Source organism: Hemiscyllium ocellatum, chromosome 4 (genome assembly GCF_020745735.1).
Source record: "Hemiscyllium ocellatum isolate sHemOce1 chromosome 4, sHemOce1.pat.X.cur, whole genome shotgun sequence".
Taxonomy (NCBI): Eukaryota; Metazoa; Chordata; class Chondrichthyes; order Orectolobiformes; family Hemiscylliidae; genus Hemiscyllium; species Hemiscyllium ocellatum.
Window position 1 is genome coordinate 31,239,046 of NC_083404.1, and position 24,849 is coordinate 31,263,894.

The 24,849-nt window shown below is 40.8% G+C and overlaps 1 protein-coding gene across 3 annotated transcripts in view; it reads right to left on the bottom strand.

Moving 5' to 3' along the window:
* The window catches only part of LOC132811908 (transcriptional activator GLI3-like), a 381,995-nt gene that overhangs the window by 67,286 nt on the left and 289,860 nt on the right, over window positions 1–24,849 (bottom strand). For 2 of the 3 annotated variants that reach the window (XM_060822859.1, XM_060822860.1), the window contains 2 exons: window positions 18,677–18,882; window positions 5,099–5,248 (listed from right to left, as the gene is read on the bottom strand). In XM_060822859.1, coding sequence (XP_060678842.1) covers window positions 5,099–5,248; window positions 18,677–18,882 — 356 coding nt within the window. The remainder of the gene's footprint in view (window positions 1–5,098; window positions 5,249–18,676; window positions 18,883–24,849) is intronic. The other variant, XM_060822861.1, reaches the window with a different exon arrangement.

Here is a 24,849-nt window from a genome sequence, read left to right on the forward strand (position 1 = left end):
TGGTGAGGAACTTGTAAGGGGTGGTATTACCATGTATTTGCTGTACTTGTTTTCGAGGTGGAAGTTGGTTTGGAAGGTGTGGACTAAAGTAGCTTGGTGAATTTCTGCAGTGCATCTTGTAGATAGTAATGACTAATACTGAGAATGAGTAGTGGAGGAAGTGAAAATCTGTGGTGTGGTCCCAATCAAGCAGATTCATTGTGCTGTGTGGTGTAAAGATTCTTGAGTGTGGTTGGAGCTGCATTCATCTAGGCAAATGGGGAGAATTCCATCATTCCGGACGTGTGCCTTTTAGATGATGAGTAGACTTTGGGGAGACAAAAGGTGAATCACTTGCAGTCTCTGACCTACTTTGTAGCCGTATAGCTAGTCCAGTCCAGTAATACCATTGAATGTCAAGGAGTGATGGTTCGATTCTCTCTTGTTGGAGACGGTCATTGGCTGGCACTTGGCACAAATTTTACTTGTCACCTATCAGCCCAAGCCAGGATATACTCTAGGACTTGTTGCATTTTCACTTCTTCTATATTTAGAGAAGGTAATGCTTTTGCCTCAACCTAGCATGATTTCATATGTCTATCCATCCCACTTTCTGTATTGAAGATTATAAATAACTTTGCAGCCCATTGGTCTTCAGCTTCTCTTCCACTTGGAAGGATGTCAATTTCCCACTCAACAGGTCACAGTAATTAGTAACTCTCAACTTTTCAACATCTCTAGCAGAGGACAATGCATTCATATTATTTTGTCACAACTTTAAGATTACATCTGACTTAATATTACACAGATTCCCGATGGCAGTTATTCCCAACTCCAGTGCCTGTTTGAAATTTTGCAATTCTAAGTAATTTTAACGAAACTAACAGAGTATGTCTTGGGATGTGAATTATAAAAGTTTAGAATTAGGTACTGCAAATGAGCAGCAATGCAGATGGAAAGTTGGTACTTATTGCAATAGGGATGAATTGTAAAAGTAGGAATAAAGGTAGCGGTAAGATCACATCTGGAGTATTCTGTACAGTTTTCATATCCTTATTTAAGGGACAGTGTAAATGCTTTAGAAGCAGTTCAGAGAAGGTTCGTTGTACTGATACCTTATGATTAAACATTGGCCTGTATGCATTAAGAGTTTAAAGGAATGCATAAACGACTGAAAGGATGGATGCTGAAAGGATGCATGTCCTAGTGGCAGAGACTAGTGCTATTGGGACACAGCTTAAAAATGAAACAGCTCCCATTTACGGTGGATTTTGTTTGTGTCAGAAGGTCATGAGTATGTGGAAGTGATGAAGGCAGGGTCATTGAATATTTTTAAGGGAAAGGGAGATAGATTCCTAACTGAAAAGGAGCTCAGAGGTTAGATTAGATTAGATTACTTACAGTGTGGAAACAGGCTCTTCAGCCCAACAAGTCCACACCGACCCGCCGAAGCGCAACCCACCCATACCCCTACATTTACGGGCAATTTAGCATGGCCAATTCACCTGACCCGCACATTTTTGGACTGTGGGAGGAAACCGGAGCACCCGGAGGAAACCCATGCAAACACGGGGAGAACGTGCAAACTCCACACAGTCAGTCGCCTGAGGCGGGAATTGAACCCGGGTCTCTGGCAGTGTGAAGCAGCAGTGCTAACCACTGTGCCACCGTGCCACCCACACTCAGGGTGCATACAAAAGGGAGTCGATGCTGTAATAAGAACTTATTTAATGGCAGAGGAAACTCAAAGGGACTGAATGATCTTCTCCTGTGCCTAATTTGCATGTTTTGTATGTAACATATTTGGCAATATTGATAACTCGGATAATTCACTTTATATTTTTTAATTAGATGACTGGATATTAAATCAATTTATATCGAATGCATTCATTGTGCAGAAAGAAAATCATTGCAGTACAACGCAACTATAAAAATAAATGTTAAAAATTGTTAATATCTAAATATCAGTTTTATATTACTAAAGTTGAAAATAAATTATTTTTTAAAAGCTGTGGCGAGTATATCAGCAGACATTTTAATGGACAAATAATTTAGTTTCAGTTTTGGGATTTTATTATCAGTCTGCAGCAGAATAGAATCATATTGAGATGAATGATAAAGCAGTACATCCTCACCTAATCTAGATTGAGGTTTGACATTGACTGGAATGGAGATTGTTTTAATTGCTTTATTTTTAATACAAAGCAAATTCACATTGTTCAGGTATGAAGGAAGCACTGACTAAACACACTGTCACCAACTTGAAGAAGGTGTGATGAAGTGACCTTCCAACAATGCGGTCTTCTTTTAATCTTCTGTTTACACTGCAAAATAACTTAGCTGCATCATATCACAATGCTCCTTTGTCCTAACATTAAAACAAAATCCAATTTAAATGCTGAATTTGTTATACTTGTATTATAAAAAAGGTTCTCTGAGTTTAGTTAGAAGCAATTGATCCCATAATAGTTCTGCGCATATGAAAAGTTAATACTAATTTTTTATTACCCTGCAACTTTTAAACTGGTCATCTCACACATGGTAGCTATTTCCACATGATTGCACCTAAAACCCAGTTTTTCCTCTTTGGAAAATATATATTTAATAGGCTCCAGGCATAATGATGGGATCAGCAAACTTGAATTGAATTTTTGCGAACTCTGCCATGGAATTTACTTTGAATTCAACAGTGCATTGGGACGACAGTAACTTTCAAACTGCTTATGCATAATAAGTAAATATGATCTTGCCCGCCACTAACTGCTTTCAGTTGGGTTTTCCAAACACTGAGTAATGTCAAGAATAAAACAGATATTTAAAATGTTCGTTTCCTCTTTACTCTTGTTAACAAAATAAAAATGCATTCAAATTGTTAGAATTCTTTCCCCCAAATTGCTGTATACAATTGCCAATTTTCAGTTATGAGGCTTCTGCAATTCAACACATTGGTTGTCCAGTGGGAATGCATTGGTGTATTGGCTTTTACAGCCTCCCTTCACTGAAGGAACTCACTTTGCAATATAATCAGAAATTGCTGAAGAAACTCAGCAGGTCTAGCAGCATCTTTGGAAAGAAAGTAGAGTTAATGTATTGTGTCTGGTGACAATTTATTAGAACTGATAGTAGCAAAGAACAAGTGGTGATGTGATTGGGGGTTGGATGGGCGGAGAGGTGAGCAGACAGGTGGAAATGAAGGCCAGAGAGAGACATATATGCCATGAGAGATATTTGAGGGGTTGGCAGTAGAGGGTTTTATTGATAGTAAATCTGGTCAGAAGAGAAGCTGAATAGGTGCTAATGACAGCTGACAGTAGGAGTCAATGGGTTAACGGTGTTGACAGCTACCCATTACATGTGATAATAGGACTAAGAGTGGGTGAGTAGGCTGTGTTGAAAGCAACCCATAACCTGACAGTACCAGGTTGTGTGCCTGTGGGTAAAAACGTGGAAGCACAGAATCAGTGTCCAATGTTATTGAACTTGAAGTTGACTCGTAGAGGCTATAGGATCTCCAAGCAGAAAATTAGATGCAGTTCTTCCAGCTCCTTTCCTCTAGTTTGTCAGCATTTTACAGGGACCATTCCCTCCAGGATACCTTGATCCATTCCTCCTCCCATTTCTAAGATTTCCCCACACTCTCTAGGCACCTTCCAATGCAATTACAGAAGGTGTAACACCTACCCATTTACTTTCTCCCCACTCAGTATGCAAGGCCCCAGGCACATCATTCAGGTGAAGAAGTAATTTATCTGCACTTCACTCAGTCTCATCTATACTATTAACTGCTCACAATGTCACCTGCTCTACACTGGGTGGATGCTTTGTAGAACACTACCTTCTGTCTGTAAAAATGATCCGAGCTTCTATTTGCCTGCCACTTCAACACACCACCATGTTCCCTGGCCAACAGTTCCATCGTAGGCCGGCTGCAGAGTTCCGGTGTGGCTCAGCGCAAATTTGAAGAACAACATCTCATTTTCTGCTTGGAAACCCTGTCGTCTCTGGGACTCAACATCAAGTTCAATAACTTTAGAATCTGATTCCTTCCTCTCACTTTTTCTTGCTCACTCCCCCAACCTAGTCCTGTCATGATTTGGGCTGCTTTCAGAACAGCCTACCCATTCTCTCCCACTGCCAGCTCTCATTATCACTTATTCTCTTCTGTCCTGGCCTACTATCAATAATTGCTTTATCTGCTTAATCCCTTTCTTATCCCCCTCCCTCTCCACAGACTTCTGCTCCCAAACTCCCAGCTAACATTGTCTTCAGCATAAATACCAAATTATCCAAGCTGCTATCAGTTCAGAAGTATAGTCACTGGACTCAAAATGTTAACTCTGCTTTCTCTCCACAGATACTGCCAGACCAGTTGAGTTTTATCAGCGATTTCTATTTTTGTTTCAGATCTCCAGCATCTACAGATTTTAGTTTTAGTTTAGCTCATTTCATGGCCTGAGAATGAGGAATAAAAAAATCCATGTGGAAAACTGGGATGGTAAAATCCAATATCTTATTATTTCACAGCATGCTGCATAAATATATTTAACTTGCCAACTCCTCACAGCTAAAGAATACTCAATATAGTGCAAGATAGTTTCCCTGGCTTTTCTTGATCTTTCTCTCTAATGTCATGCCTCAATTCCCAACTGACTGGAAAACTTAGTCAGCTTTGCAATATTGAACTCCACAGGAAATGCATGAGAATGGTGCAGGGAGAATTTCTGTTCCAAAGTTCCAGCTTCTTTTACTGGGGAGCCAGGAATTCTTTTCCATAGCTCTGTTGAGAAAAAAAGAAAGACCTTGACTCATCAATTCATAATGATGGGTGTCACTTTGGTAAGAAAAATTGAGCTCTTTACCCTCCTCGACCTAGAAACAGCTAGTCAGTAGTTAACTATCACTTTGTGATCACTCAACACCGAAAAAGACCAACCTGTATTAATGCTAATTACTTCAAACCCCTGATATCTGTGACAGAGCCTATGCAAGAGCATATGGTGAGTTGTTTTTACATGCTGTGGTGATTGAGATGTTTCTAGATTTCTTCTTAAAATAAATTGCATGAGAAGTTTTACATGGTGAATTTTCCACATATAACTTATTCTCAGTTGTTACGTACCCTCCATTGTGTGCAGATATTCCATGTGAAGAGCACCCGCGGTAGCTGTGCCAGCTGGAGGAAGAATGTCACCATACGGACTGCGATGGCCAGCCAACAGAGCCATCTGGTGGTGGTAATATTCTGCTGGGCTGACTCCAGTATGTGGTACTGTAAAAGCAAATAGACTTTAAATCATCACCAAGGTTGATCAGTGAGGCCTCAGTAGCTGAGAACAAATTGCATTCTTTGAAATAACTTCAGATGCACTCTTCACAGTGACTGATCTGGAAACCTGCCAGTTTTAGTTAGTACTTGTCAGGTCTCTCTGTTGATTTGGGACGTTCTACGTGATGATAATCAGGATTCTGAATACTTAAAAGGGAGCTTTTCCTGTGTGCACTGTTTGTAATTATTTATAAATGCATTCTTTTATAAACATTTCCTATTTCACTGCAAATAGCAGAGACAAAATCCTCCCTTTATATATAAAGTATCACCTGTACCTTGAGGCATGCTAACATTTGCAGACCTGTTCATCCCTCACAACTAATTAAGACAATTCCAAAAATTTGTCAAAATGTTGTTAAGATTTCAGTGACTGCATCCTCCTTAATGTGTAGTGTTAAATTTCACAAAACAATTGCCTAATTGTCAATTTCAGGGAGATTCATAGAGGGTTTCTCTCCGCGAACTCGCAAGTTCTCACGTAATTTTCCACTGCCCACCCCATTATCGATGGTATCAATTTCACGCTACCTTACACTCAATGGTGGCATATGCATTCACTGCTGTCAGGATCTTCCAGGATTTAAATCCCAGCTGAGAATTAGATCAAACACTACAATCCAGGAACCAAGTTAAAAATCACACAACACCAGGTTATAGTCCAACAGGTTTAATTAGAAGCACACTAGCTTTTGGAGTGACACTCCTTCATCAGGTGATAGGGGAGGGCTCGATCGTAACACAGAATTTATAGCAAAAATTTGCAGGAACCACCATTCACAGTGTGCTGCTGCACAATTCTGAAAGACCTTCTAAAGCAGCACTCCACTTCACTGACCTTGAGGCACTGGTAGATAGGCTTTTGGGAGAATGACCATCCTCTTTCCTCAGGACAGCCAGAAGAGACCATGACAATAGTTACCACCAGCCTAGTCTAAAGTTACCCAACTGGGTGAGTGTGGTGTCAAAGGTGCAGAGGAATGTCCAGCAATGCAACAAGATGGTTAATTAACTTTCACACTCCACAAGTGTAAATACCACCATCTTTTCTCTGCTATGCCACTCTAAATCTACCATTGTACCCAAACACCAGCAATGCCCATGGTCTAAACTCTCACAATTGTATGCAGCACTTGTCCTTCAAACTCTCCCACCTGTCTACTCCTCTCTGTATGCCTTCTGCACTTCCTTCTCACCATGTGCCTCGCCACCTTTCCCATGCCTGTATCAGCACAACCATTTGTGCCAGCTATGTTCATCTCACTCAATCCCTTCCTTTGTCTCATTTCAGGTGTCAATATCCCACAAATGGGCAGCAAGAGCCAAAATGGGTGCCAGGGTGCCCAACGTTCATCTCTTTGCCCTCCACATGCATAGGATCCTTACATTACTGGGAGAGGATAGAGGCTGAACATGTGATGATCACAAGATCTCCATGTCCCTGCAAATAAGTAAGATTCATTGTAAAGTGCTGCACTGTGAATGGATTTTTAGCATGCTCAGATGTCTAACCCATTCCCCCATTCTAATGAGCATATCACTGGCACATTCTCTGCATTTTAAAAAATGTGTGCAAGGAATGTGAACTTTACCAGCACTCACTCCCCATCCTAATTGTCCAGAAGGCAGATCAGAATCAATGACATTGCTTTCAGGCACTGAACTCCAGATACCCATCACCCTTTGGGTGAAGACTTCTTCCTTACACCTGTCTAAACCTCCTGCCCTTTAGCTTAAATATGCATCCATTGTTTACTGACTGCTTTACTAAGGGGAAATGTTTCTCCCTATCCATCCTGTCTTGCCCCTCAGAATTTTGCACACCTCAATCAGAATCCCCTTCAGCCTTCTCTGCTCTATGGAAACAATCCCAGGCTAACCAGTTTCTCTTCATTGCTGAAACTATCCAATCCAAGCAACTTCCTGGTGAATCTCCTCTGCAATCGCAATCTTCCTATAGGGTGGTGACCAGAACTGCACCCAGTACTCCAGCTGGGCCTAACCAATGGCTTATACAGCTCTATCAGAACCTTCATGCTCTTGTATTGAATGACTTTCTGTCTCTCCTGCTATCTTTAACATTCTCTGCACATTCACACAAAGGTCCCTCTGATCCTCTGTAGTTCCAAGGTGTCCTACATTCTCCACATACTCTCTTACTTTGTTAGTGTTCCCAAAATGCATTACCTCACACTTTTCATGATCAAATTCCATCTATTGTTCTGCCAATCTGTTGAGCCCATCCATATTGTTTTGTAATCTAAAGCTTTCTTCCTTGCTATTTGGCCTCTATCACCATCTTTTGTATCATCTGCAAACCTACTGATCAAACTTATATACAAGACTAGATAATTGATGTACACTACAAACAGCAAGAGACAGAGCACTGTATCCTACAGTACATTACTGGACACAGGTTTCTGATCACAAAAATCAACCTTCGAACATCACGCTTTACCTGACGCCACTAAGCCAACTTTGGATCCAATTTCGATCCATCTTGACCAGTCTCCCTTGCAAGACATTGTCAAACCCTTACCAAAGTTTATGTGGACTATATCTGCTACACTTTCCTTATCCACATATCTAATCACTTCCTTGAAAAACCCAACCAAACCGGTCAGAAAAAACCATACTAACTATCCCTGATTTTTTCATGCTTCTCCATGTGAAGGTTAATTTTGTTTCTCAGAATCTTTTGCAATAGCTTTTGGATCGCTGTGTTAAACTCTTTAGCCTTTATTTCCCTGGTTAATTCCTACCTCCCTAGAAAAATGGTACCACATTAGTTGTCCTCCAGTCCACTGGTACCTTTCCCATGTCCACAGAAAATGTGAAAATTAATGTCAAGGCCCTGAATATCTTGCCTCCCATGCAACCTTTGGGTCTTGTGACTTATCCAATTTTATATCTACTAAAATTCCTCTTACCTCCTCCACCTTAATTGTAAATTAATCAAGTATATCTTAGGCCTCTTCTCTGATTTCTATTCTTACGTTGTTCTTGTCTATTCTTGTCTATTCCTTTCTATGACTTCCAGCTCCATTCTCAGTTTGCCACTTAGGATCCTAATAGGCCCTATTCTTTCCTTAATTATCCTGTTACCTTTAAAGGAACATGCAGACAGTTCATAAATATATTATTTTACTTGTCAGTGTTTTTCATGTCCCTTTTTCTCTTTCCTAATTTCTTTCTTAAGTAGCCCCTTTCCCTTTCTCAGCACATTTCAGGCTTCTGATGTTCTGAATCCTTGATATCTACCATAAGCTTCACTTTTTCTCCTTATCAAATCCTGTACATAGATAGATATTTGGAGTTCTCTGGACCTTTTGGTCTCATCCTTCACCTCTACAGGGACATGATGACCACACACTTACGCTATTTCTTTTTTGAAAGACGGTCACTTATTCCACTGTAGATTTTTTTGACAAGTAGCTGCTCCTAGTCAACTTTGGCCAGATGCTCACATCATATCAAAATATACCCTCTCCCAATTCAAACCTTATTTCTAACCCACATTTATCCTTTTCCATGACTAACCTTTTCTATTCTAAATTTTCTATTCTATTCTAACTTAAACCTGACTGAGTTATGGTTATCATCTGTGAAATGCTACCTCATTGACATTTCTACCAACTGCCCAACATCGTTCCCTAAAATTAGGTCCAGCATGACCCATGTCTTCTTGGATTTTCTGCATTCTGGTTTATAGAGTTCTCTTGGGTACATTTTAAGAACTCCAACCTCTTTCTGCCTTTTACACTTTGTCTATCCCAGTTAGTATTGGGCAAGTTGAAGCCTCCTATTATTACTCCATTATTTTTACACTTCTCTGAAATTTATCTGAAAACAACAAATGCTGCAGATTAAAGCAAGTCGGGCAGTATCCATCGAGAGAGAGCAAGCTAACGTTTTGAGTCTCAATGACTCTTCATCATTACCTAGACTCGAAACGTTAGCTTGCTCTCTTTCCATGGATGCTGCCTGACCCACTGTGATCTACAGCATTTGTTGTTTTCAGTAAGTGTTCCAACTTCTGTAGTAATTTGCTCCTATGTTCTGAAATTTGTCTACTTCTCTGCTCTTCTATCTCTTCTTGACTGTTTGAGGTCTAATACTCCCAACAACATGATTCCCATTTAGTCTCAGTCACAAAGCCTTCTAATAAGTCATCCCTCCTTATTGCAGTAATTGATTCCTTGATAAATATTGGGACACCATCTCCTGTTTTACACCCACCCCTTTCTCACCTGAAGATTCCACAGCATGGTACTTGAGCTGTCTGTCCCGACCATCCTTCAACCAAAAAGCCCACAATACCAATGAAGTCATATTCCCATATGTTATTCAGCACCTCAAGGATGCTACTGGATTGGAAGGATTGAGTTATAAGGAGAGGTTGAAAAGGTTGGGACTTTTTTCCTTTGGAATGTAGGAGACTGAGGGGGTGACTTTATACAGGTCTATAAAATCATGAGAGGTGTAGGTAAGGTAGATAGCCAACAGCTTTTTCCCACGGTAGGGGAGTCTAGAACTGGAGGGCATAGGTTTAACGTGAAAGGAGAGAGGTACAAAGGATCCAGAGGGGCAACTTTTTCACACAAATGATGTTGAGTGTCTGGAAGGGACAGCCAGATGAAGTGATGGAGGGGAGTACAATTTTGTAATTTAAGAAGCATTTGTCAGGTACATGGATGAGATAGGTATGGAGAGATATGAATCAAACACAGGTAAATAGGACTAGTTTAATTGTGAAAACTGGGTAGCATGGACAAGTTGGGCGAAACGACATATGACTAAATGACTCAACTCATCTGTCTGACCTACAAGACACCTTGTATTAAAATAAATGCCATCTAACCTTGTCATCCTCCTTATCTTTACTTCACATGCTGTGCCTGCCACACTAACGTGGTTAGAGACAGATCCTGATGAAAGGACACAAATCGAATTGTCAACTTCTCCACTTCTGGTGCTGCCTGTGTTCTTCTAGCCTCCTGTTTGTCTAGACTGATGTGATGTTTTCTTTCTACAATTGTCTGCGGATCATTGTACTTTAATGCTGTATCCCATTCCCTGCTAAGTTAGCTTAAATGTCCAGGAGCAGCACTACCAAACCACTTTCTCATGTCCCCTCAAACAGAGCCAAAGAGTGTGGTGCTGGAAAAGCACAGCTGATCAAGTAGCACCCGAGGAGGAGAGGAAATTGATGTTTCAGGCATGTGCCCTTCATCAGGAATGGCTCCTGCTCCTCAGATGCTACCTGACTGGCTGTGCTTTTCCAGCACCACACTCTTCGACTCTGATCTCCAGTATCTGCAGCCGTCACTTCCCCCTCAAACAGAAGGATGTTGGTCCCATTTTGGCTTAGGTACAACCCATTGGACTTGTAAAGATCCCAACTTCCCCAGAAATGGGCCTTGTGTCCCAAAGATCTACTCTAACCACCTAGTTCCTGTTCTCAAGTGATAAATTTTCCTGACTACCTGCCTGCCTCCCTTCTTGTCAGTGCTGGGTACCCATTCCTTCCTTGACTATACTTCCTTCATTTGTGAAGTAACCACTAAAAGCATGTGATCAACATAACTCACAGATTTGTGGATGCACTACTCTGCCACTATTCAATACTCAAGCTTCAAAACCCAGTCAAGTAGAAAATTAATTAAGGTTTTTTTTGAAAGGAAGCAAGATCTCTTACTTTTGATTAACAAAGCTTTAAAGTGGACAAAAGCAACTTACCAACTATTTAGCAATGAGCTCATTGCTTTGTGCTGATCAGCTGTCAGCCTTTCCAATTTTGACAGGGCTCCTTTAGTGATTGCAATGAAGCCAGCCTCACAGAATATGAGTTCCCTGATTGGGGCTGTTAGCCTGGTCCAATCAGGAAGCGCTGGCTGACAGATATAAACAGGGATGTAAAAAAAAAGCACTACTGCAGTTAGGCGGTAGTGTGGGGGTTTAAAAAAAAGAAAGAAAAGGGAAAAAAAAATTAAAAAATGAACAGGGCTGTTTCCCCTCCAACTCTGTTTTGATTTAATCCGTGCCCTCGCCTTCACTGTTTGATCATTTAGCGTTGCCCTTTGATATGAAGGGTACTGCTCATCACTGGCCACTCGGGTGTTTCTTTGCTTCCTGGTGGTGGAAATTTGAATAAAGATTCGTGCACCTTGTGTCTCTCACTGTGTCTCACACCTGCACACACACAACATGGGTGCTAGGGAAAAAATAAGCACTACCGCGCTTAGGCGGTAGTGTGAGGGGTGGGGGAAAAAAGAAAAAAGGAAAAAAAAATAAACAGGGCTGTTTCCCTCCAACTCTATTTTGATTTAATCCCTGCCCTCGCCTTCACTGTTTGATCACTTAGCATTACCCTCTGAGAAGGGCCCTGCTTGTCACTGGCCACTTGGGTGTTTCCTCTCTTCCTGGTGATGGAATATAAATTAAGATTGCCCACTTGTTGGTTTTCACTGTGTCCGATACCTGCGCACATACGACATGGGTACTGGGGAAAAAGAAGCTGTTGTCAGGCGGTAGTGTGGGGGAGGAAAGAAAATAAAACTATAAACAGGACTGTCAGAAGTTCTGTACTCTCTAAGAGGGAGTTGAATTAGTGGTGCTGAAAATGTGTTGCTGGAAAAGCACAGCAGGTCAGGCAGCATCCAAAGAGCAGGAGAATCAACGTTTCGGTCAAGAGTCCTTCTTCAGGAATTAGTTGAATGAGTAGAGACTACTCTCCACGTGTAAATAAACAGTGACTTGGTGATGGAATACTGGCCTCTGGAGAATTGTTTCAATTCCTGCTGCTTGACCTGAACTCAGTCTGGATCTTGCAAAGCTGTGCTGCTGCTTGTCATCCTAAGTTAGTTTCACTTTGACTGCTGAGTCAGAGTGTAGACTAGAAAAGTCTTAATCTTACTCGTGACTGAAGTCCTACTCAAGAATGCTGTCCCAATCCACATCACAGTGATACTGACTGCTGCACACTTCTCCCAGTCCCCTTCACAACGATCCTGACTATTACACATTCCTCCCAGTCTGCTTCATGGTGATTCTCCATGTACACTTCTCCCTTATTTTTATTTCAAAAATATACTTTATTCATAAAATATATTTTATTTACATACAGTCACTGAAGCAGTTTCGTTCTGTACAGTAGCGTAGTGAGAAACAAACAAACATTGGAGTTTGACTTTATCCAACAAACAAACCAACAGAATTTCTTATTTACACAAGAGTATGCTTACATATATTTGAGGGGGTCTGATAACTGAACGGACCCCCATTTAAATTAATTGGTGCTCTTTCCCTACAGCCCCAAGCTTTAGTGTGTCCCTTTGAATATGCCAGTCTGCAACACAAGACTAACTCCTTGCTCTGGAAGCCCAACAAGTTTCAGGCAGACCGAAGAGCAGCTTTCACTGAGTTGATGGTCCTCCAGGCACAGTCAATATTTGTTTCGGTATACATCCCAGGGAAGAGCTGCTCTGGACAAATCTTGATAAAAAAACATTGCTTCTTTCTCCAGACTTACTTTGCAGCAGATGTGTGACAGTCTCTACCCCCATTGCAGCCACTTCGAGGGCAGTGGGCGAAGGTACAGAGTCCAGGCATACATGAAGGACTTCACAGGTAGTGCGCTGCTCACCATCAGCCGAGTGATGACTTTGTGCTTGTTGGAAAGTTCTGGTGATAAAGCATTCTGTCAAATGACTTTGACAGTCTGCTCAAGGAACAACCCAGCAGGATCGACTCTCTCTCCTTTTTTTGCAGGAATTTGAGGATGCTACATGCTGACCACTTCCTGATCGACTTGTAATTGAAAGTGTTTTCTTTGTGAATTTCTCCACGAGGGATAGGTGATACAGAATGGTCCAATTCGCTGGGGCATTCTGAAGCAACGAGGCCTGTGTCATCTTTCGCAACACTGGGGACAAATAGAACCTCAGTACGTAGTGACACTTGGTGTTTGCGTACAGAGAGTCTATGTACAGCTTGATGCAGCTACACATAAAGGTGGCCATCAGGATGAGGACAGCATTGGGTACATTCCTCCCCACTCTTCTCCAGAATTTTGTACATAGTGTTCCTGCAGGCACGGTCCATTTTAGATCTCCAGATGAGGTGGAAGATGCTCAGGTGACTGCACAGGCACAGCTTCGAGGAATGGACCAAACCTGCACCACGTACAACAACAGACAGTGCCTCACATCTGATGACCAGCTTTTGATCTGCAATGGAGAGACAGCAGTGTTCCCAAAAGCCCAGTTTCTGCCTCATCTTGGCGAAGTGTTCCTCCCACTCCCTCTGAACCATATTGCCAGCTCCTTCAGGTAATCTGCCCTGATGGTGAAGGGGATAAAGGACCGGTCTTTTGTTCTGTACACTAGCGTATAGTCAACTCTCAGAGGATCGCATCCTTCCTGATGGATTATCTTGGCTCCAGGGGTCAGTTTGAACTGATTGCAGAGGCTCATGAATTTGAGCACTGACAGCGGATCGATGCAGAAAACAGCAACGTCGTCCATGTACAGGGAGGCTTTGACCTGCAGGCCTCTGCTGCCTGGAATAGTCACCTCTCGGAGGATCACATCCTTCCTGATGGATTCAGCAAACGGCTCTATACGACACACAAACAAGCCAGGAGAGAGTGGGCAGTCCGGCCTGACTCCAGATCTCATCAGGAAGCATTCTAATTCCCATCCATTGAATGAGATACACTCCTCCGACTGCTGTACGCTTCTCTCAGTCTTTATCTTTATTCTGTTGTATGTGTGTCTATTCAATGCAATTGCCGCTTGATAGATCAGGCACCAGGGTGTTGGGTGAGTTGAAGTTTATGGAGTGTGCAGGATATAAAGCCCCCAACCAGAGAGCAAAGAAATTGTGAAAGATAACAAAGACATAAATAATTTGACAGAAGACAGGCTGTGCAGATACAGAGACAAACGGTATTGTGAAGGTTGAATCAAATATCCTTAATAGTTCTGAAGAAGTGTCACTGGACCCAAAATGTTAACTCTGTTTTTTCTTCACAGATGCTGCCATATCTGCTGAATTTTTCCAGCTATTTCTGTTTTTGTTTCTGATATCCAGTATCTACAGTTCTTTTTTAAAATATCCCTCATCAGGGAGATAATATCTGGCTTTGGTAGGAGTGTAGTGTTCAACTCTGTATTGAGTGGAGATTGCAAATAGTCTGATGTAAAATGAATCAGTGGCCAGTGAATCAGTTGAAAGAGAAAAGATATTATGGAGGAGATGAAAACAATGGTTTCAGTCCATCTAACATCCGTCTGAAGAAAACTGCATTTGATCAAAGACTGGAAGTCAGAAAAGCAGTGTGCAGGGCTTGAGAGATGTGATAGAGGTGGATCTGGGTATCATCAACATACATGCATAGGCTACCATCACAAATTTTGCAAAAGATAAAATGTTGTCAGGATAAAAAAAAGGAGATCCAGAACACATTACTGGAAAACTCCAGAAATAATGCAGCTAGGATGGAAAGAGAAACCATTGGGAAGATTCATAGGCTATAACTGACGAGGTAAGAAGTGGGGGCATTTCCACTGATCTAGACTGTGGAGTAGAGGTTCTGGAGAGATTGCCTGTATTTTGCAAAAGAAAACATATTGAATTCAACTCACATGGTGCTAATCTGAATTCCAGCTCAACAGCAGATGTATGTCACTTACTCCCTAGGGCTATGCTTCATTTTGATTTGATTTTGATTTGATTTATTATTGCCACATGTACCGAGGTACAGTGATAAGTGTTGCCTTTCGTGCTTTCACAGGCAGATCGTACTATATAAGTGCATCAGCGTAATAGAACAGAGTGCAGAATACAATGTTACAGCTGCCGAGAAAGTGCAGAGAGAGAGAACAACATTAACATTTAAGGCCCATTTAAAGTCTGATAACAGCAGATAAGAAGCTGCTCTTGAATCTGTTTGTACTTATGTTCTTACTTTTACATGTTCTGTCTGACAGAAGAGGATGGAAGAGTGTTTAACCAGGGTGGGAGGGGTCTTTGATTATGTTGGTTGCTTTCTGATGCAGCGAGAGGTATACATTAAGTCAGTGGATGGGAGGCTGGTTTGTGTGATGGATTGGGCAGTGTTCACAACTCACTGCACATTCTTGTGGTCTTGGGAAGAGCAGTTGCCGTGTAACCTTGTGATGCATAGCTGAATTCAGAAGCAAAAGACTTCCAGAGATTTACAAGTGTATTATTGAAAATTCACCTTTCCCTTCTGTATCCTTTCTCTGTTCAGAAGCCAAAACCTACTGGAGAAGAACACAATTCTTTTTGTTTCAATCAACCTGTTATGTCATACCTCTGTGGTAGTTGGAACACGAACCCCAGACCTTCTAGTCCAGACGTAGGGAACACAATGATTGCACCAAAAACAACCATTAAGAATATTGCTATTCTTTAATTTTACTAAACTCATCAAGTTACCCTTACACCCAAGTGAAAATTAATGAACGGTGCCCACCAGGGTCAGTGTAGACTGCAGCCCTTTTTTTAAAAAAGACTCAGGACCAAATCATCTAATTAAGCAATTCCACAGCAAGGTGGCTCAGTGGTTAGCACTGCTGCCTCACAGCACCAGGATTCTAGGTTCAATTCCATCCTTGGGTGACTGTCTGTATGGAGTTTGCACATTCTCCCTGTATCTGCGTGGGTTTCCTCCCACAGTCCAAAGATGTGCAGGCTAAGTGAATTGGCCATATTAAATTGCCCATAGTGTTAGGTGCATTAGTCAGACGGGGGTGGGTTGGTCTTCAGGGGGTTGGTGTGGACTTGTTAGGTCGAAGGGCCTGTTTCCATACTGTAGGGAATCTAATCTAAAAAAATTAACAAACCGATCAAAGTCAGTGTCACAAAAACAAAAATGTGCAGAAAACAGGGGAGATACTAAATCAAAATAGTGGGAATGAGAGAAGTAAAGCACCCCAGCTCCCCCGGACCCACCTCATCATACAACTTCAGGATGCTCCCTCTTCAAGGGCACCTAGGCATGAATTTAGTTTCGAAAGAGGGACAGGTACTCAGGAACTATGAGTCTGTCACAGCCTGCTTCCTGGACCTGTTGATGCCACTTTGGCCATGAGTAACGGTAATTTTTAAGTAACATTTCTCTGCAATGTAATCTCTCTCTCTCAATCACTAGAGTTTGACAGAGATTACATTTTTGCTCTGTTTTTTAGTCTAAACAATAAATCTGAAAAACTAATGGTCAGATTCCACTATAACTTGGAATACAGATAACATATGGTCGAAGGAAGAGTTAATAGATTTAGCAACAAAGTGGATTTAGATCAGAATCCTATTTTTTTAAGGATCTATTAGCATTGGATGATAGGATGAATTGCTTTTTAAAGAATTTTGAGGATTGTTTTGTATACAAAGTTGTTCATCATTCTTAAAATGTTGTGAATTGTCTCAGCTGCTGTGATGCATTTTGTCAAAATGTGAGCAATGTTTTCGGAGCAGGTTATCAGATCTGGATTGGCTTGAAGCTGCCTCAGTGAAATTCAAATTATTAATAAAATGGTATTTTTCTCAGCCGTGAAGTTTCTGCAGTAAAGGAAGAGCTATATAGCCGTAATAACATTGAGTCAACAGCACGGCGGAAAAATGCTCTCTACTCAGTGCCCTCTTCGCTGGTCCCTTATATTATTCCTTTTGGTTTGCCTAGAATTGATTCTTCTAAACAGGCAAATAACCCAATCCCTGGTCTCAGTCAATGAACCATGTCACCAAACATTGCAACGGGACAACTGTAATGACAAGAATCTTCTCTGCATTGTGCCATTTTTTTTGTAGGCGGCATGGTGGCACAGTGGTTAGCACTGCTGCCTCACAGCACCAGAGACCGGGGTTCAATTCCCGCCTTAGGCGACTGACTGTGTGGATGATTAGATTACTTACAGTGTGGAAACAGGCCCTTCGGCCCAACAAGTCCACACTGAACCGCACCCACCCAGACCCATTCCCCTAAATTTACCCCTTCATCTAAAAAGATGGGCAATTTAGCATGGCCAAATCACTTGAACCACCAACCCCCGGAATCGCAACCCACCCATACCCCTACCCCTACATTTACCCCTTACCTAACACTACGGCCAATTCACCTGACCCGCACATCTTTGGACTGTGGGAGGAAACCGGAGCACCTGGAGGAAACCCACGCTGACACGGGGAGAATGTGCAAACTCCCGGGTTCAATTCCCGCCTCAGGCGACTGACTGTGTGGAGTTTGCACGTTCTCCCCGTGTCAGCGTGGGTTTCCTCCAGGTGCTCCGGTTTCCTCCCACAGTCCAAAGATGTGCGGGTCAGGTGAATTGGCCGTAGTGCTAGGTAAGGGGTAAATGTAGGGGTAGGGGTATGGGTGGGTTGTGCTTCCGCGGGTCGGTGTGGACTTGTTGGGCCGAAAGGCCTGTTTCCACACTGTAAGTAATCTAATCTAATCTAATCCTCTGGTTAAAGTGCAGAAAATTCAGGGTGATACTGTAACTTGTTAGCAACACAAATTGGAAGCACATGTACTTTCTTCTGTTATATAAAAGTGAGCATCAATGCTGTAAGACTCAGTGTCATCCTATTTCCCTTTATTCTAAGTAAAGATCCATTTGAAACAAATATCGCAGCTGCTATACTGAGGTGGCCAACCCGCAGCCCATATGTCCAAGAAGCTTAGGCAACTCAGTACTACATGTTTTCATATTTCTTATTGATTAATATTTTCTCTTATGTTAGGAGGTTTAGGAAGAGCAGTTATATGAATGTGATCTCATCAACTGATAAATCTAAATTATACCACAAAATTTTATGACTGTCAGCAACCTAATATATGCAGAAATTAATAATAACATGCATTTAAATTTCAGCAAAAAGTAAGAGTTTGATTGTTTTTCAATTTTAAAGTTGTGATTGAAGGACATTCTCCCATTCCATAAACCAGGTCTTTAACTGATGTCATTGTGAAACTACTGGTTCCTAGAGTGAAAAACCTGGAATCAAAACAACACTTAGAAGAAAAAGGTGCATGAAGAACAGTTTTTTAAAAATCAGACAAGTCTTTACTAAAATAGGATTTCATTTAAGCAGCAAACAATAATCTAATTAGAACATTAATGTACATTAGATCACCATGATTATTAAATAAGCAGTTGGTTATATCAAAGCCACCATAAATAGACAATAATTTTAAAGAGAAGACAATGAGCATTTTGTGGTGAAAACATTTGAGTTGTAAAATATTCAGAATCTTATCTTTGTAACTCATTAAATTGATACATTTGTTTCTCTATCACTGTCTTTAATCCATTCTAAGCCAGCAAACGTATGCATGATGCTCACCGTCAGTCGGGCTGAGTCCCCTGGCTGCAGAAATCATTGACAGAGAGGGGCTGCTGTGTAGAGACCTAATGTAGTCCATATACGGGTTAATGTATGGGTGTGGTGGGTTAAACACTGGTTCTGTCGTGCCAACAGGGGTTCTTTGTGGGGAAATTCTGATGAGCGAGATGTCGGAAAATGCTTGACTACCTGAAAGGGAAGGAGGCCTAAAAGGGAAAACAAAATCATTGAGGGAAGTTGGTTATGACAGTAATTCATTAAGTAGTTTTAGTCTGACTTCTCATCACCAAATGAAGCTAGATCCCACAAACTGAACAAATGAGGCGGACCATATGGTACTATACAAAAACATACGCAGACATGTGAATGATCTCGGAAGTCAAAAACACGGACAAGAAATTTAACCTTTTGTTTTGGTATTAACGGCTGTTACAATGCTGGTAAGATAATGAGTTTTGCACATAGTTTTTCAAAACTATCTTTGCCAGACGATAACTTTCCTTATCCTTGAATAGAGGTAAGCAAGCATTCTGATATTTCTCTTTTCGGACCCTTACATAACATGCTGCATTTAAAACTGAATAGCAATAATCATAGCGTGTACTCTGAGATATCAGTATAGTTCTCTCATTTCACCTCTTCTTTTGGTAGGGTGAGGGGCAGGGGGGTGGTTCTGCCTGCATTAACTTGGTCTTCTAGAATAGACAGTGATTAAAGTCCATCATGTGCTAGCTGCGACACTGTAAGCTGACCCCACCTAATGCCTTTTGTCCCTTGTTTTTCCAATTAATTTACTGTGTAAGCAAAAGCCACTGGGAGCAGCTGTGAGAGCAGTGGGGGGAGCACATTCCTTTGATGCTATGAGAATGTAACAGCAGATTTTTGCAGACCGTGATCATCAGTGTTTGCTGTTGGCACCAATCACCATGACAGACTGTAATCTGATGTGAGAAGCCAATTCCACTCAGTTATCAGTTACAAGGGAGTTGAAATATCTGAATTTGACAAAGATCAAAGCTAATCTCCAGGGGAACTAAAACTCACTAAAACAAACTCGGAAGGTCAGGATTTAGTGAATAGCAACTCACTGCTATTCTTCACTTGTCTACAACATTAAACACTAAGATACTTAAATTATTTACATATTTTATCCTTTATTCCAATGGAAGGGGTTATCAGTTATAATGATGCTCAATCTTGAAAAATGGCTAATGTCAATGCACAAAAATGTGACTGAACAGACAAATATAAAATGCTTATAGTTGCTTTTACATGTGAGGATCTTAGAACTAAATTTAAAAACTGATTCCTTTTCAAATCTCTTCAATCATGACAACACATAATAATTCAGCACAATTGCAACAGTGTAATGTTGAATGAAGCATGGTGCGATGCAGTTCTGACACTAGCAGATAATATGGGAAGAGCAATAATAAACATAGTTCAGAGTTGATGGGCTGTTTACTGAAGATTCCGACCTCTTGTTCGGTTTCAGAATCGCTTTCAGGCCAACTGCACGTGTAATGGATTAGCCATAGTGGCTAAAGAGAGCCTGGACTTGGATTGCTCATCTGCATTAATTTGCTCCTGTTCTTTTTCTAAGTTTTATTTGAATGCTCGGTGATTTCTCTCTTTCTTTTACCTTTCAGTAAATGAAATAATATTTTAAAAAAACAATAGATGTAGTATGATGTCATGTGACTGTTTCAAAATTAAATGAACTGAAAGAATTTAGGAATAGAGTGAATCTTAAGATTCATAAAGAGCTGGAAAAAAAATCTCTATACATTTAAACCTTTTATTTTTGGCTCTAATTCCACCAATATTGTGGCTCATCTTAAAATTTAGTCCAAGCCTTTGGAAATATTGTTATTCTATCTAAGATTGTTGTATCTGAGTGATTTTAAAAGAAATTACTCACTTTGAATAGGGCATCCTCAAAACAACAACACATACAGCTTGCAGTTAAATACACACTGATGGAGCTGGACAGTTTTAATTTTGTAGAGAATTGGATAGACTGGATTGCTTACCTTGAGTCAGAGAAGATTGAGGGGGCACACGATTGAGTTGCTCAAAATTATGAGGGGCATAGACAGAGTAGACATTGAAGGACCTTTTCTGATTGGCGGAGAATTCAATGATCAGAGGTATAGCTTTAAGGTAAGGGGCAGGAGGTTTACAGGGATTGAGAGGAAAGTTTTTTTCACTCAGAGGATGGTAGAAGCTGAAACCCATATAAGAAGTATTTAGATGTACACTTGCTATGCCAAGTGGAGGAAAGTGGGATTAGAATAGCTAGATGGTTGTTTTGGACCAGCACATGACCCTGTGCTATAGAGCTCCATGATCTGCTTGATCACTTTCTGTTGGTGGTTTCATGGCAAGGGTGAGACAAAGGAAGTGGGAGGAGTTATATCTCATGAATTGTCAATCTTTGAATATCCTTTAGGAGGTAGCGGTGAACTCTCTTGCTTCTCCTGCACCATTGCTTCTAGTTTTCTAGTTTCCCAAATATGACTCCTTAGCCTCCCCCTAAATATTATCTAAATGTTGGTCTTTAAAGGCATCATCTGAAAACACAACGCTTGTTCCCACATTTCTCTGGAATACCCTCCTCAAGGGCATTGTGAGTTTACCCATAGCAGGCAGACTATAGAGGTTCAAGATTGCAGCTCACCACCACTTTCTTAAGGGCAACTAGGGACAGGCAATAAATGCTGGCCCAGCCAGTGATCTCCATGTCCCACAAGAAAATTTGTTACAATTGCATATTGAAAACACCTAGGTCTATTTTGCTACCACTACTTTTGACCCCATTCATTGTCTCCAAATTGTCAGACTATTCATCCGACATCTAATGGATAAGCAGAAGTTTGCTCCAACTGAACATTAGGAAGATTTTCTGACCATGCCATAATTCCATTTCCTAGCCAACAAATCCTGTCCTCTCCTCTGCAAATCTGAGGTTGAACCAATCATTTTGCAACTTTGGAATCATGTTTGATGTTGAGATAAGCTTCTAGCTGTACATCTATCACATCACTAAGATTGGCTATTTACAATCCAAAACATGATCTGTCTCTGCCCTTGACTCAGCTCATCTGCTGCTGAAACCCACAGCATGTCTGTGTTACCTCAAGACTCCAACTTTGGTCATCCAAAACTACACTGTCTCAGTTGCACTAAGTACTGTTCATCCACATCTCAATGACTTATACTGATTCCTGCTTAATTAACACTTGATTTTCAAATTATTGTTTTTGTTTTAAATCCTTTCAAGATCTCACTCTTCCCTGCCTCTGCAATTTTCTCTCGCTCTACAATCATCCAAGAAACCTATTCTCTTCCAAATCTATTATCTTAAGCATTCCTGATTTTAATTGCACGATCACTTGTAAATATGTCTTTAGCTGCCAAGTCTCTAAGATCTGCAGGTCCCATCCCAAATCTTTTCCGCACTCTAATTTATTTTCCTCCTTTAAGACACTCCTCAAAAATTCTCTCTTTGATAAAGATTTTGGGCCATGGTCCCAATATTTCGAGATATGCTTCGATGTCAAATTCTGTTTTATAATGCTCCTTTGACGCTCTTTTTCACTTTTTTGGAATGTTTTACTAGTTTCTAGGTGTTATATAGTTCATATTGTTATTGCTGTTCACATGTCAATTTAAAGCCAGCTATTTAAAATGTGAAAACTAACCAGGTATAACCTTTAAGGGCAGTAGTGCTTCATCATCTCGTTCAACCACTTAAATGCTACAGTTGAAAATGTGTTGCTGGTTAAAGCACAGCAGGTCAGACAGCATCCAAGGAATAGGAAATTCGACGTTTCGGGCATAAGCCCTTGAAGGGCTTATGCCCGAAACGTCGAATTTCCTATTCCTTGGATGCTGTCTGACCTGCTGTGCTTTAACCAGCAACACATTTTCAACTGTGATCTCCAGCATCTGCAGACCTCATTTTTTACCCACTTAAATGCTACAGTCCAGTTTCTGCTTTTTTTGTTAAAATCGGTAACCTGGTGAATGTACAAATTTCAAATTCTTAGCTAACAGTTGCTCATATTTGTGACTTCATACCTTGTATAATGTGCGCTCCATACATGACTTAGTGTCAGGTTAGCCCATTGTGCCTTAATAAACATGTGAAACACTACATTTCCCATCTCAGATCATTTGGTATTTTCACTTGGGCCAAGACCAGAGTTATAACCAGTAACACCTCCTGTGCATGAAACACATTTATTTTGAAGGGAATCTCAGCATTGTTTTATTTTTGTGCAAATGATTCTCTACAGCTTGCACACATTCAAGGGGTAAAACTCAGTCCCAAGTTCCCTGCAGGCAGTGACATGCCCAAAAGCCAAACGCATATTGGACTATCCAGAGCATGGAGATGCAATCCTGTCTCTGACCCAAAGATTATGCTAGATGTCACTGGTTGGCAACATGAGACTGCTGAACTGGCAAACAAAATCAGTACTTGCAGTGGAGGAATGCACACATAGTGAAGGAAATATATGATTCAAGGTTAAAAGATCAGAAAGCTAACTACTCCTCAAAGTAACAAAGCAATTAATTTGATTCAATGATTAAGTTCTGCATACACTGTGTGGATTATTTATGCTTCTGAAAAGAAGGGTAATCAGTGCTGGTGATTGGAACATGTTTGTCACCAATATCAAATTGTGTGTATTATACATTTGTTGGAGCTTGGACCCAATACAACTGGGTGCTGTATGAGGGCTATTTGTACTGTTCCTTTATATTAGCATGAGAACAGTACCCACCACAGCACAATCACTAATGGAAGCCTTTCATCGCAAGTTCAGATTGGATTCAAATCCAGGTCCCAGAGAGAGGTGACAGGATGATGATACAAATACACTGTTGCATGAATGTTTTTAATGAATATGTAAAGAAGCTTCATCGAAAACTGAGCCAAAGGGAACAGATGAAAAATGGAACAGTCTAATTGTTCTTACAGATCTTAAACTCAAATTTCTAATCTGTGTTCCCAATGCACAAAGCTATACAGCAGGATAGTTTACTCTAAAATAAAGTCCAAAGGGAGAAAAAGGCCCTCATAAGCCAAAATGAGGGAATGACTTGTGGTATTAATTCATCATATCAAATTACTCCCACCACCAGTGAAATCTACAACTACCAGTACTTCATTCTGTTGTGCTGCCCAAATTATTGTCTGCAGGCACAGCACAAGTTTTTAAAGCTCTAAATCTATAGCTGTTCACCTGGTATTTTTCACAGTTGAAATAGAGAGAATAGGAAGCCTACATTAAGTCACTTTTTTTTTCATCTGAAATAATAATTACTGCGTAGAGGCATTCATGGAATACAGCATACAGATTATGTATTAGCAAAAACACAAGGCACATTTATCGTGACAAATTCCACTCCTGCATACACCACTCTATATCCAACAGAGTAAGCTGACATGAGCAGCTGTGAAGAGTCACCTAGCAGTAGCTACTTCTGGTGCTGTTTTGAACATGGTTCATCAGCATATAAATTTCTCTAATGCTTTTTACTAATAGCATTTTTGATGAAAGGTTCTCAGATGCTGCTGAACCTGCTGTATATTCCCTACACTGGTTACAATAAATTTCTTTGTTGTGTTTTCTCACTGGGAGATTCCAGTACAATCTTCCCTATCATCTGTTTCCTATCAATGGGGAAAATCACTATCCCAGGGTTATATTGCTTTGGGTCAAGGTTTACCACATAGAGCCTGGGCCTGACCCAGCTCCACTGCAAAATGGAGGGAAAATCAACTGAGCTACTGGATTTGTATCACATCAACGTGACAACACCTAACAAACATGAATACAGTACCTGGCTTTAAAAATGCGTTAAATGGTACCAGAACACAATTCTACTTCTTCCTACTTTCTAAACATTTCTAACTGTGGAGAGGAATGTTTTTACATAAAAGGCTATTCTCCTGGTTAAAAGGCTAAACTTGGGACCAAGACATATAAACAGGCTTCTGGCCATCAGAATATGAATTACAAATGCACCAAAAATCCTACTAACATCTCCTCATTAAAGCTTTTCATCCTTTAGCTGTTATGAGTGATTAATAGATTAAATCTGTGGTAATATTTTCTCCAAATCTACTGCCGAGTTTAAACCTGCTCTCCTTTTCACTC